This window comes from Peromyscus californicus, unplaced genomic scaffold (genome assembly GCF_007827085.1).
Source record: "Peromyscus californicus insignis strain IS unplaced genomic scaffold, ASM782708v3 Scaffold_17__1_contigs__length_78620276, whole genome shotgun sequence".
NCBI lineage: Eukaryota > Metazoa > Chordata > Mammalia > Rodentia > Cricetidae > Peromyscus > Peromyscus californicus.
In genome coordinates, this window is record NW_026294469.1 from 31,823,887 (window position 1) to 31,837,577 (window position 13,691).

Sequence of the window (13,691 nt, forward strand, 5' to 3'; positions counted from 1 at the left end):
GGAGCAATGACCCAGCGGTTAAGAGCACTTCCAAGGACCTAGTTAGATTCCCAGTTATCTGTAATTCCAGTCCCGGGGGATCTGATGCCTTCTGGCTAGCGCCCACACCAGACATAAATGTAGTACACAAACATGTACATACATTTTTAAAAAGAATGTGTATATGTGTTTGCCTACATGCATGTTTGTGTGCACCAAGTACACTCCAGGTGCTTGCAGAGGCTAGAAGAGGATGTAGGAGTTAGAGACAGCTGTGAATCACCATGTAGGTGCTGGAAATTGTACCAGTGTCCTCTGGAAGAGCAGCAAGGGCTCCTAACCACTGAGCCACCTCTCCAGCTTCTCACATACATTTTTTTTAAAGAGTCATTTGTTGTACAGGCTGTGGGGGAGGTTGAGGCAGGAAGGTCTTAAGGCCAAGGCCAGGCTTAGTTATGTAGAGAGAACTTGTTTCAAAATAAGAGTGAAGGGGCTGGAGAGATGATAAGAGCACCATTGTTCTCACAGAGGACCTGGGTTCTATTCCCAGCATCCACATGGAGGCTCACAACCATCTATAACCCCAATTCCAAGGCACCCAAGACCCTTCTCTGTCCTCTGAGGGCACCAGACACTCATGTGGTAGACAAACACACATACAGGCAAAATATCTATAATCTGAAAAAAAATCAATAAACAAGTGGAGGGGGACTATAACTCAATGGTAGAGCCCTTGCCTTGAACGCATTAGGCCCTAGGTTCGGTTCATCATATGGGGTGAGTGCATGAAGTAGTTCACATTGTGTCAGACAAGAAGCAGAAAGAAAGGGGGTGCTGACACTGCCCTGCCTTCCTTCTCTCCTCCATCTCATTCCTTTGTGTATACCAGCCCTTGGGATGGTGGCCCTTGCATTCAGGATGGATCGTCTCTCCTCAGTCAATCCTTTCAAGAAACATCCTCACAGACATATCCAAAGCTGTGCTTCCTACATGATTCTAATGAGGATTAACCACCACAATCCACTCTTTGTCTGTTTAACACTCAGATACATCTCTCTAAACCACAACCTCCCATCCTGGCCCCCAAATGCTCACGCATATCATATCTCATAATGCAAAACATTCTATCCAACTTCAAGGGTTCCCGTAGTCTTAAAAGCTCCAACATTATTCAAAAGTCCAAGTTCAAAACAGTCTCTGGGTCTCAAAGTCAATCCTTAGCTGTGAGCTCTGGTAAAAATCAGGAAACAATTTGCATCCAGTATACAATGACATCAAGTGAACATCACATTCCAAAAGAGAGGAAGTCACAGGCCAGAGGGATGGGACCAAATCAAGCCTAAAACCCAGCAGGGCACATTAAACCCTGCAGCTCCATTTCCAGCATCAAGGGCACATCATATTCTAAAGTGAAGTCAAACTGACTTGGGTAACCCTGTCTTCTGGCTTTGCTGTTGATGGTCCACGTGCCCTCTTTCGGGGGCTGGCTCTAGATTTTGCCTGTATCTTCCTGGCACATCTACTGCCACCCTCATGCACCTGAAAGAGTTGTTAGGCAGGAAGTCAGGAATCAGAAACAATGGTTAGCTCCTTTGTTACACGGTTCCTTTGTTATTTTGTATATAGCGAGACAGACGGCTCACCCTCTCATCCAACCAGAAAGAAAAGAGGTGGAGCCCTCGGGCACTATGTCATGGATCTTTAATACTATTGTCAACTACAAAGCCTGATCATGAGTAGTTCTAGAACCCACATCAGATAATCACGATGTGACTTTTCCACTGTGGCTCTCAACCAGGAAGGGAAAACTCAAGGGGAATGACCCTACTGCACACGTCTCACAACTTCGAATCTGTGATTCACATGTACCCGAGGCATGATGAGTAGCTTATATGACCTGATCATCTGTCTTCTCTGGAGACCGAGTCTCCTGTATGTAGCTTGGGCTGGTCTTGATCTTGCTATATAGTCAAAGGTGACCATTAACTTCTGATTCTCCCAAATTTAACTCCCTAATGTTGAGATTATAGCTATGCACCACCACAGTCTATAATTTAATTATCTTTTTTATGAGCATTGGTGTTCTGCCTGCATTTTATGTCTGTATGAGGGTGTCAAATCACTTGGAACTGGATTACAGTTATGAGTTCTATGTGGGTGCACCACCACAGTCTTTAATTTAATTATCTTAAGAGGTAGAAGTAGTCTCGTGATCCCCCACAAACTTTCTCCTATCAATACCTTCAAGCCTATCAAAAGTGTGACCCTATTCCTGGGGTCCCTCATTTTGCCCCCAAGTGTGTATACTTTTTGCTTTCTCAAATACTTACTTATTTTTGTCTTGTTCAGTCAGGGTCTCCAGTAGCCCAAGTTGGCCTTGAACTTTCCATGTAACTAAAGATGACCTTGGACTCCTGATCCTCCTGCTTCCACTATCCAAGTGGTATGATTATAGGTATGTACCACAATGAACTCAAATACATCCACTATCAATAAATCTATAAATTATTTTATGGAGGATAACACTAATTTTGGATAGTCTGACCTTCCTAGTCAATCTTTTCTACAACCTATCAACCTCCCCCCCGGAAACCAACCTCACCATACATTACCAGGTTTCTTAAAACTTCCCTCCAAATCTGGATGGAATCTTCCACAGCACTGTAACTCTTATATTTTGCCTGCAAAATCGTCACCGTGTGGATGACACTAAGTTCTGCCGCCAGCTTGAGAAGTATCTGGTCCCCTTTTGTGGTAGTTTGAATGCAGTTGGCTCCCATAATCTCATAGGGAGTGGCACTATTCCGAGGTATGGCCTTGTTGGAGGAAGTGTGTCACTGTGGAGGTGGGCTTTGATAAGGTCTTCTTTGCTCAAGCTACTCAGTGTGACACAGTTCACTTGCTACTACCTGCGGATCAAGATGTAGGACTCTCAGCTCCTTCTCCAGCACCATATCTGTCTGCATGCTGATAACAGACTAAACTTGTGAAACTATAAGCCACTCCAATTAAAGGTTTCCCTTTATAAGAGTTGCCATGGTCATGGTGCCTCTTCACAACAATAGAAACCCTAACTAAGACACCTTTGGACCTTAGCTTCAGTGACTTCTTAGTGTCTGGGCAGCCAAACTCAGAGTTCCCTGGTAAATGTCTCTTCTTCCTGGAAAGTCCTTCAAATGAGTTTACAATTTTATATTGAAGCCTGTAATGCATGGTTTCTAGACAATTTTTCATTGCCCCGGTGGAAAGTGGTTGGCTATTTTCTTTTTTTAAATTTTGATTTGTTTGTTTTATATGTACAGGTGTTTTGCCTGAACTTATGGGTACCATGTGTATGTCTTGTGCCTTAGGAGGCCAGAAAAGGACATTAGATCCCCCTGAAACTGGAGTTACAGATGGTTAACTGCCATGTGGGTCTTGGGTTCTCTGGAAGAGCATTGGCTAATTATGAAAAATATTTTTTTGTGTGTGAATTAATTTACTTATCTTGTGGGTGGGGCAGGACATGCGTGTGCCACAGCATGAATGTGCAGGTCAGAGGACAACTTGTGGAAGTCACTTCTATGTGTTAGATCTAAGAAACCAACTCAGGAACTCAGGTCCTCAGGCTTAGTGTTAGGCATCTCTGTAGTAGAATATTATTTTGAGGTGTGTTACTTTTGTTTATTTTGCATTTGTTTAACTCTGTGATGCTGTGTTACTGTGCCTGCCTAAAACACCTGATGGTCTAATAAATAACTGAATGGCCAATAGCAAGGCAGGAGAAAGGAAAGGTGGGGCTGGCAGGCAGAGAATATATAGAAGGAGAAATCTGGGAGGAGGAGATCTAGGAGACAGAGAAGGAGAAGGACATCAGTGGCCAACTACACAGCTACACAGCAAGCCACAGAGTAAGAGTAAGATTTACAGAAGTAAGAGAATGGTAAAAGCCCAGAGGCAAAAGATAGATGGGGAAAGTCAAGGAAAGCTGGCTAGAAAAAAGCCAAGCTAGGGCCAGGCATTCATAAGTAAGAATAAGCCTCTCTGTGTGATTTATTTGGGAGCTGGGTGGCAGGCCCCCCAAAAAGAGTAAAAAACAAATAACAACACATCTCTACCTGAGCCATCTCACTTGCCTTGGCTTTTTAAACAGGTGCTAATCACTTTAATAATAGCTACCTTTTTTCCACAGTTTTAAACTCAATCATTCTTCTGGCCATGTTATATGGTTTTCAAATTCTTTTGCTGTCTTGAGTCTCACTATAAACCTGACTAAAAACAGTAACCATGCCACAGCCCAAATCCTATGCTGTCTTGGAATTTCCTCCACCAAATGAGTCTGTCACCTTTAAACTACACCCCCCCACACACACACACAAAGTTTATGGACACAGACAAAATCCTTTGCTAGAATGGAATTCAAATCCCAATAGAGACGTCACTTCCATCAAAACCCTCAGGAGACCAATCTTTTCTTCCTGTACCCCTCCCTAGTCTACTGGATTCTGCATCCAATTCCCCACTAAGCTCGGCTCACTGCATTCTAGGGCTTCTCTAATCTGCCTCTCCAAAGGGGTAAAAACTACGTTGTTAGGTTTAACCACAGCAAGAATGGAACTTCTGGGTCCTAGCTTTCTGCATTAGATACCCTTCTTGTCACTGGTCAAATACTGATAGAAACAACTTAAGAGAGTCGAGACAAGTGTGGAAGAGTCAGAACACAGCCCTTCATGCTGTTCTGGGTCAGGAAGTGGAGAAATGAGAACGCTGGCCCCTGTTGGCTTTTTTCCTTTCACCTCTTTATTCCACCTGGGCCCACAGCCCATGGGGATGGCACCACCTACATTCAGGATGGGTCTCTTTCTCCCTCGGTTAGTCTTCACACTCACAAGTTGACTTCCAAGGTCTTAGGGGTCATTCTAAATATAGTCAAGTTGGCAATGAGGATGAATTACCACAGCCCTTGTGCTCAGATCTAAGTCTGAGTTTGGGATGCTCTGTTTGAAGAAGCCGGAGTGGTTTCTCATTCACACTAATGTTGAAAGCTACTAGCCCACAGGAAGATGTCTTTTGCAGCTACCTTGTATCTCTCTGGAGAACTTGGTGCTCTGAGCCCTGACTTAGAGTTATATGTGGCAACACCATGTCCTTGCCAAACTCTAAGATCTTGTTTTGTTTGTTTGTTTGTTTGTTGACACAGGGTTCACTATTTAGCTGTATTGAAACTCACTAAGTAGACCAGGTTGGCCTCGAACTCACAGAGATCTACCTGCTTAGGCCTCCCAAGTGCTGGGACTAATGGTGTGTGCCACTATACCTGCCTTAAATCCTAAGGTCTTGAAACAGTGTGCTCTATACCTACAGAACATGCCATGAAACCCAGCAAACAGTGGGTATTTCAAAGTACTTAAAGAATGAAGAATGTGACGCCTTTGCCGCCACTTGCATAAATGCTCATGTGGCCCTTGGCTGGACCCTGAGGCAGATTGTTTTGGACTCTGTGTGTATGGTTTTTGTTTATTCATTTGATGGTTGTTTTAGGCAGGGTCCCTATTATGTAACTTCAACAGGCCTGGAACTTACCATGTAGACCAGACTGGCCTCAAACTCACAGAGATCCACCTGCCTCTTTATGTGTGTTTTGATTACAATTTAATGCTATGGTGTAAGCATATGTTCTGGTTTAGTTTTGTGCAGGCCAGTCTCCCTTGCATGTACCAACTACAGATACTGGTTGGTTGAGTTATTAGATTTTCAACTAATTGACTTTAAGTTTGTAAGTCCTGGAAAGTATGTTCTAAGGCTCATCTGGTACTTGCATTCTTTCTTTCTTTTTTTTTTTTTAATTTTGTTTTGTTTTTCAAAACAGCATTTCTCTATGTAGATCTCTGGCTGTCCTAGAACTCACTCTATAGACCAGGCTGGCCTTGAACTCACAGAGATCCACTTGCCTCTGCCTCCTGAGTGCTGGGATCAAAGGCGTGTGCCACCACTGCCTGGTCTAAAAATTATTCCATTTTATGTGTATGGATGTTTTGTATGGAAATATACCTGTGTACCACATTTGTGCAGTGCCCCTGGAGGTCAGAAAAAGGTATCAGATCCTTCAGGAGTGGAGTTAAAAAATAGTTGTGAGCGCCGTGTGGGTGCTGGGAATTGAACTTGGGTCCTCTGGAAGAGCAGCCAGAGCTCTTAACCTCTGAGTCATGGCTACAGCCCCAATATTTGCCTTCTTTATGATCTGTTTCCCCCTGCCGTCCCCAGACTGTTATCTCAAGGCCTTCTTGAAAAGGCTGTTCCTATAATGTGACAAGAAAACATTTGATAAAGAGGCTCACACCACAAAGCTCCTTTAGAAAGCCAAGTAAGGGGCTGGAGAGATGGCTCAGAGGTTAAGAGCACTGGCTCTTCTTCTAGAGGTCCTGAGTTCAATTCCCAGCAACCACATGGTGGCTCACAACCATCTACAACGAGATCTGGTGCCCTCTTCTGGCCTGCAGACTGAACACTCATTGTATACATAATTAATAAATAAATCTTTAAAAAAAAAAAAAAAGAAAGCCAAGTAAGTACATGTATGAACACAATTAATAAGTACACTATGACCACAATTAATCAGGTTTTAAAATTTCAGCCTCTTTCCATAGCTGAGTGTCTCTGCATGTAGTTTCACTCTGTCTTCATAAACAGGTTTATGTTTAAGTTAAGGTCATGATCCATTTCTCTAAACCTCATCTCCAGTGATAAGATTAGTTTTGTTGTTGTTTGTTTTGTTTTGTTTGAGATAGGATTTCATGTAAACCAAGCTGGCCTGTGTCCTCAATGTGAGTCTTGAACTCCTAATTCTCCTCCATCCACGTCCCAAGTGCTGAGGTTACAGATGTGCACAACCACATCCATCTTACAGGTTTTCAATGGTTTAATGGCCTTTCTGATGCTATAGAATAAAGAAATATGCATTTCTGCCAGCTAAAGAAAGAAATTGTTCCTTTGCAATTTACATTTGTTATCTTTCAGACTAATAGATGGTTGAGTTCTAACCATGTTCACTATGGTACTGGGTAAAAGATTAATTTAAAAATGTGACACAAAAATAAATATTCAAAATGGCACACACACACATATAGAGGCTGATTTTTACTGCTAGGTATTAGCTTACTGCTGGTTGGGAACCATTGCTAGTAGACTGTAAGGGAGGAGAGGACTAGAGGATGTTTCCTAGGGGCTATGAGGGGAGTGGTGGTATTGTCCTGATCAGTATTTTCCAAGCCTACGAGGGATAAAAGCAGTGAAGGATGGGTATGGGCGAGAGTTTCCCTAAGTATTAATCTTCACAGACAACTAGAGCATTACATAGAGAGAAGAGGGTCTTGGGGCTCTGTGGGACCAGGCAAAATAAAGATTCCCCTTCCCTTTGGACTTCACACTGGGCAAGAAATACACTGAGGAGACTTAAAAGCTAATGAGAGATAGAATAATACGTGTTTGACTTCTGGGGACTGGAGGAATCCTGGCCAGAAACTTAGGGCTTGCTTAAAATGTGTTACAAATAAACCAGCATGCTGGCCTTTTGTTAAAACTGGAAGTACTTAGCAATCATGTTGTCTGTTCTCTCCTTTTGGTAAACTGAGGCCTAGCCATGTTCACATCAACCCAGTGTCAGAAATCATCCCTCTGAAGTCCCAATGTTTTGATGTATACTCTACATTTCAAAAATCCCAGTTGCTGTTGGATATAATGTTCACACCTGTAGTCCCAATACCTGGGGGTGGAGGCAGGTGATCTCTGTGTGAGATTGAAACCAGCCTGGTCCACATAGTGAGTTCCAGGGCAGCCAGAGCTAACCAGTGAGATTGGGGGTGGAGGGCAGGCAGCTTGCCCTGAGCTATGTGCCTGATCTGTGTTCCCTCTGCTAGTTAGTAGTCTGGTGACTCATTGGAGGCTGGATGGAGTATCATTCACAACTGTCCCAGCCCTTGATGTTGTGGCACAAACCCAGTACGGAAGAGGGAGAGGAAACAGTTCACATCTGCGGAGAGACCACCACATTCATGGAGAGTCTGCAGGCCACTCTTCCGTTTAAAGAAGAGGTACCAACACTGGTTCCATCATCTCAACTTCCAAGTGCTTACCTCCAAATAATCCTCACAACGGTGGGGGAAGCTTGCCTCCTGTGTACAGATGGGCACTGCAGTACTGAGGCTTCAAGATGACTGTCTGTAGAGGCAGAGGAGAGCTTTGAATCTGATGGCAGCATGCACTGGGGTGGAAGTGTCCTGAGTACTCAATACTTTCTTTACTGCTTTAAATCATCATCATCATCACCACCACCACCATCACCACCACCACCACCACCACCACCACTGTCATCATCATCCTGAACCCAAGAAAGCTATGTAAGCACAATTACGGTTGGCCCCCTTCACAGGGATTGATTTGTTCTTTTTCAACCACCACAAGGCAGGACCCAGAAGGTGCCTTGGGATGAAGAGAAGGGGCCCACTGATGGTCCCTAGGAGAGAGGGGAGCCAGATCTAAGGCAGAGTGTCCGCTTAGGCCAAATTCATCCCTAGGGTATAGACTTTCCACACTCCGTCCTCACCGTGTTACGATTCTGGGAACTCCAGCAGGCACTTGGGCTTGGAGACACACGGCTGTGACACGGCTGGGCATGAGGAGCTTCTATTTCCAACCCGAAGGCGGCTCTCCAGCAGCCACAGTCCCAGGATTCCCCATCCATTATTCATGATGTTTATTAGCTCCCGGGACCGGAGAGGAAAGAAGGGGAGAGAAAAAGGAGACAGTTGGGGGGGACACAGAGGGTGGGACAGAACCAAATTTAGGACCCTGAAGTTGAGGAACTTCTGGAAAGAAGAAGAGGGGGCCTAAGAGATCAAGAGCACAAAGTCAGACGGGCTGTCTGCGCCAAACCAGTGAGTGAATGACTCTGCTCGAAGCTAGGAGGTCTTGGGCTAGCTCCTCCGGTTCTTGTTTTCTTCGCTGGTCTAGTGGGATAGCAGTAACCACTTTCGTATTGCCGGCAAAACTTCGGTCCTCTAAACTAACTCTGAATTGCCTTGCACAAACTGGCAGCTGAAAATGATAGCTGCTGTTACAGGTATTGTTGCTGGTAAGTGGTGGTCCTTCAGAAGTGTGCTGAGGGATTGCCCAGGCCAGGCGGAGTGTCCTCTATTGTTATTACTGTGAAGACGACTTAGCAAGCTTCCTTGGGCCCTCTAGGCTGGGAAAAGGGGGATGGGCCAAGTCTTCTTTTTCAAATGAAAATGAAAAAGGCAACGATTGGGAAGAAGCCACAGGCTTGTGGATCAGGAAGGCAGTTACTGTCCTTGCCTCCACCCAAGCCCACAGTTGTGGGGAGTGTCACCCGAGGTTCATTTTGGTAGCCTCTGGTCCTAGCCCAGGCTGGTCTCTGAACTTGGAAGCACCTCTTCCCTATGCGCAGGGGTGTAGGACTTTGGTGGAGGCTCGGGCTTGGGTTCCAGAGAACCTTGGAAAGGGCCAGTTTGGGGACAGTCGGACTGACTCTCTATCTCTGTCTCTCTGTCTGTCTCTGTCTGTCTCTGTCTCTGTCTGTCTCTGTCTCTCTGTCTCTCTCTGTCTCTCTGTCTCTCTGTCTCTCTGTCTCTCTGTCTCTCTCTCTCTCTCTCTCTCTCTCTCTCTCTCTCTCTCTCTCTCTCTCTCTCTGTGTGTGTGTGTGTTGGGAGGTCTGGATAAAGTAGGATTTCTGCCCCTCGCTCAAGCCGAGTCTGCCCTTCTGTCTAGGCAGTTCGAGCTGGGACAGGACAGAGGTTTAGGACTTTGTGCAAAAAAGTCCAGGAGGAAGGAGGAAGAAACCGTAAAGTCTAGCAGGCTGGAGCCAGGCGGGGCGGGGCGGACAGGAAGAGGCCCTGCCAGGCTGGGGTATAAATGCAGTGGAGGGGGCGGCCGCATTAGGCTCCGAGTGGCGCGCCGAGACCTGCGGTCCCGCCTTGCCTCCCGGGCCGCCCCTGCGAGGCCCGGGCGCGTGTGCACGCCTGCGCGTGCTCGGGCCCTTCCTGGCAGGCTGCTTGTAAGATGAGTGAAGAAGCAGGTGGGGGAGAGGGGAGGCAGCAAGCGAGAGGGCGAGGGGAGCGCGGGCGCTGAGCGGCGCTCACTTGGAGCTCGGAGAGCCAGCAAGACGAGCCTGATTCCATGTCCCCCGCTGCCTCCCTGCCAGACTCCCGAAGATGATGGCCATGAACGCCAAGCAGCCTTTCGGCATGCACCCGGTACTGCAAGAACCCAAATTCTCCAGCCTGCACTCCGGCTCTGAGGCCATGCGCCGAGTTTGTCTCCCAGCCCCGCAGGTACGTAGCGGAGCATAATTACCGCTCTAAGGCACATTTTTTGACAGGCACTAGCTTCATGTTTTTTTCATGTCGCCCAGAACAATCGCCGCTGTCTGAACCCCTCGCCTTGTCTCCCCCGCGCTCTCTCGCGGCGCTCTCTCTCATTCATGTCTCTGATCCACACGTCTGTTCCAACAGAGAGGCTGCCTCCGTATTAATTTTTATGACCTGGGCTTTGAGGAGAGGCATCTCGGTTGCTTGAAAATGTGTTTTAATCCTGAGTTGACAGTATTCCCCACTGACCGTGCTGTGCGCCTTCTCGCTTGCAGCTGCAGGGTAATATATTTGGAAGCTTTGATGAGAGCCTGCTGGCACGCGCAGAAGCTCTGGCGGCGGTGGATATCGTCTCCCACGGCAAGAACCATCCGTTCAAGCCCGACGCCACCTACCATACCATGAGCAGCGTGCCCTGCACGTCCACCTCGCCCACGGTGCCCATCTCCCACCCGGCTGCACTCACCTCGCACCCGCACCACGCGGTGCACCAGGGCCTCGAGGGCGACTTATTGGAGCACATCTCGCCCACGCTGAGCGTGAGCGGCCTGGGGGCCCCGGAGCACTCGGTGATGCCTGCGCAGATCCACCCGCATCATCTAGGCGCCATGGGCCACTTGCACCAGGCCATGGGCATGAGTCACCCTCATGCCGTAGCGCCTCACAGTGCCATGCCTGCGTGTCTCAGCGACGTGGAGTCAGACCCTCGAGAGCTGGAAGCCTTCGCCGAGCGCTTCAAGCAGAGGCGCATCAAGTTGGGGGTAACCCAGGCGGACGTGGGCGCGGCTTTAGCCAATCTCAAGATCCCTGGCGTGGGTTCCCTCAGCCAGAGCACCATCTGCAGGTTCGAATCTCTCACCCTCTCGCACAACAACATGATTGCGCTCAAGCCGGTCCTCCAGGCCTGGCTGGAGGAGGCGGAAGCTGCCTACCGAGAGAAGAATAGCAAGCCGGAGCTCTTTAACGGCAGTGAGCGTAAGCGCAAACGCACGTCCATCGCGGCTCCAGAGAAGCGCTCACTCGAAGCCTATTTTGCTATCCAGCCACGTCCTTCATCTGAGAAGATCGCGGCCATCGCTGAGAAACTGGACCTTAAAAAGAATGTGGTGAGGGTCTGGTTCTGTAACCAGAGACAGAAACAGAAACGAATGAAGTACTCGGCTGTCCACTGACTACTGCGGGTGCGGCATCCGGAGGAGCCGGGAGAGCCTAGTGGCATCGCCCCCTTCCGATGGGAGGGACCTTTACGGGACACTCCAGGGTGTTTCCTGGCAGGTCAGGCTCTCTCCCCCGAGTCACAGACTTTCCCCCTTTGTCCCGCCTAATTGCCTCCTGACCGTCTCTTCCTCCTTTTCCTCTCTATTCCCACCAAAAAAAGTTCTGGCGTTAGGGGAAAAAAAAAAATTCAAGGGAAGGCCTGGCGGAACTTTGTGCTGTCCGCGGTGCTGAAACTCACCCTTGAGCGTGCGACAGCTCAGGACCTAAGACCTGTAGCCCCAGGCTGACTGGCTAGTGGATTGACCCCGCCGCCGTCAGACTCCAAGGTGAAAGTACCACTTCTTTGCTAAGCGTCATTAGGCAAGGGCAAAGGTAAGGAAAAGAGTGATAGATAACAATATAAAGTCTAGGATATTTAAGCAGGACACAAACATGGAGATTAATTTATTAGATTATATAAAACACATGTATGTTTCCAAAGGATAGCCTTATAATAACTCCCTTCTGCGCCTAAATTGTACACATAATATCCGTTGGCTTACCGTACATTCTCATTAAGTAGCATGGGTTAATGTGTGGGGAGATGGGAGTTCTGGGCTATTGGTGGTCAGTAGGATTCCAGGCAAGGTGGGCCCAACCCAGCGACTGAAAAATACTTGAGATGTCTTGACTGTTGGTGAGCAGAGGTCAGTGCTAACTCCGGCTAACATCCTCAACCTCCTGGAGTTTGAAGAGCAAACTGCCTTTTGGAGGGGCGGGGTTGGTTGGTGGTTCCAGACCAGACCAACTGAAGACTCCCCATCTATGCTCACAGTGACTGTAACTTCTGGAATCATATGCAAATCCTTCCAACACATCTAACCTAACTGTTGCACTTTTATTACTGTGGCTGTTGGCAACATTAGTTCTTGTTACTTATTTGACTCCACGTTTCCTGCCCCTTTTGTGTGTCTCTCTGGGGAAGTTCACTTAGAGTTTGAAGCCAGCAAAAGAGCAGGACCACAGGCAGAACTGGATCCTTCTCACTGCAGCCACAGCTTTCTCGGAGTTGATTTTTCGTTGCTTCCTGTAGTTTGGGTGTTGCTGTGTGACCTTCGGTTTCATTTCTGGAATAGATACAAATAAAACATTGTGTTTCTTCTCATTATCCCTTATATTAACTTCTAAAATAAATGCTTTATTTTTCAACCTGAATTGCTGTAGTTTTCCTTCTCCGGCACTAAAGACTTGGAAAGGATGTAAAAATGAAAATGTGTAAGGATTGAACCATCTCTCCTACCCAGTCCCTTCCCAAGCAACCTCACACTCTTACTTCAAACACAGTCCACCCGGCTTTGACTTCTCCCTGACTCTCAGATGCCTTCAAAGACATTTTCCTCCATGCTTCTTGATGCCAAACTGTCAGGCTATTCTCTTAACTTGGAAACTTGGAAGCCTGGCTGATTGGGAGTTCAAACTCCAATGCTGTCACTCAGAGGCTAACCCACCTTGGGTCTAGATTCCTAACTTTTCCCTATCTTCTAGTCCAGCTTGTTGGTCTACAGAATGGATGCCTATCACCCATCTCACACTGTTATGCTCAAGACTCTTAAGACTATCCATTGAAGGCATCTGGTAGGTGGTGCTTGGCACTTTATAAGAAGCAAAATACTATTTTAAAGGATTCAAACACCGGCAGAGATGAGGGCATAGAGGCAAAGGGTGGGGGGAGAAAAACAATTTCTCGGGCAGAATATTGGAGCCTTTTCCAAATTTCTTCAATTCATTGGAAATCGTCGCCCGAAGATTATCACAGGATAGTGTGTCTTGGCTGTTCTGCGGAGGGACTAAGATGCTTGTTGCAAAAACGGTTATCAGTGCTTTGCACCCAGTAGATGCTAACGAATGCCTGTATCCTTCTCTCCTTCCACTCCATGTGAGCGGAAACTTTTTTGAGTGCGTGTGAGCCTTAGAAACACGTTTGTGGTTTAAAAATTAATGTTACAGGACCAAGAGTCATCTGCACATTTCCCGGGCGGGTCTTCAAGGAGCTCTGGGCCCTTTGCCTCTAGCCCGAAATTCAGAGCAAAGCAGGCTTCGGTTCCACGTTGTGCTCCAGCGCCGCTACATCGCCTCCCCCCACCTCTGTAAAAG

The 13,691-nt window shown here is 47.1% G+C and overlaps 1 protein-coding gene across 1 annotated transcript; it reads left to right on the forward strand.

The window, feature by feature from the left end:
* The first annotated feature begins 10,117 nt into the window (after positions 1 to 10,117).
* On the forward strand, positions 10,118 to 12,679 carry Pou4f3 (POU class 4 homeobox 3). Its single transcript, XM_052742097.1, has 2 exons — positions 10,118 to 10,304; positions 10,616 to 12,679. Exons 1-2 carry the CDS (start codon positions 10,185 to 10,187, stop codon positions 11,510 to 11,512), a joined length of 1,017 nt encoding a protein of 338 aa, XP_052598057.1. The 5' UTR covers positions 10,118 to 10,184; the 3' UTR covers positions 11,513 to 12,679.
* The last annotated feature ends 1,012 nt before the right edge of the window (positions 12,680 to 13,691 follow it).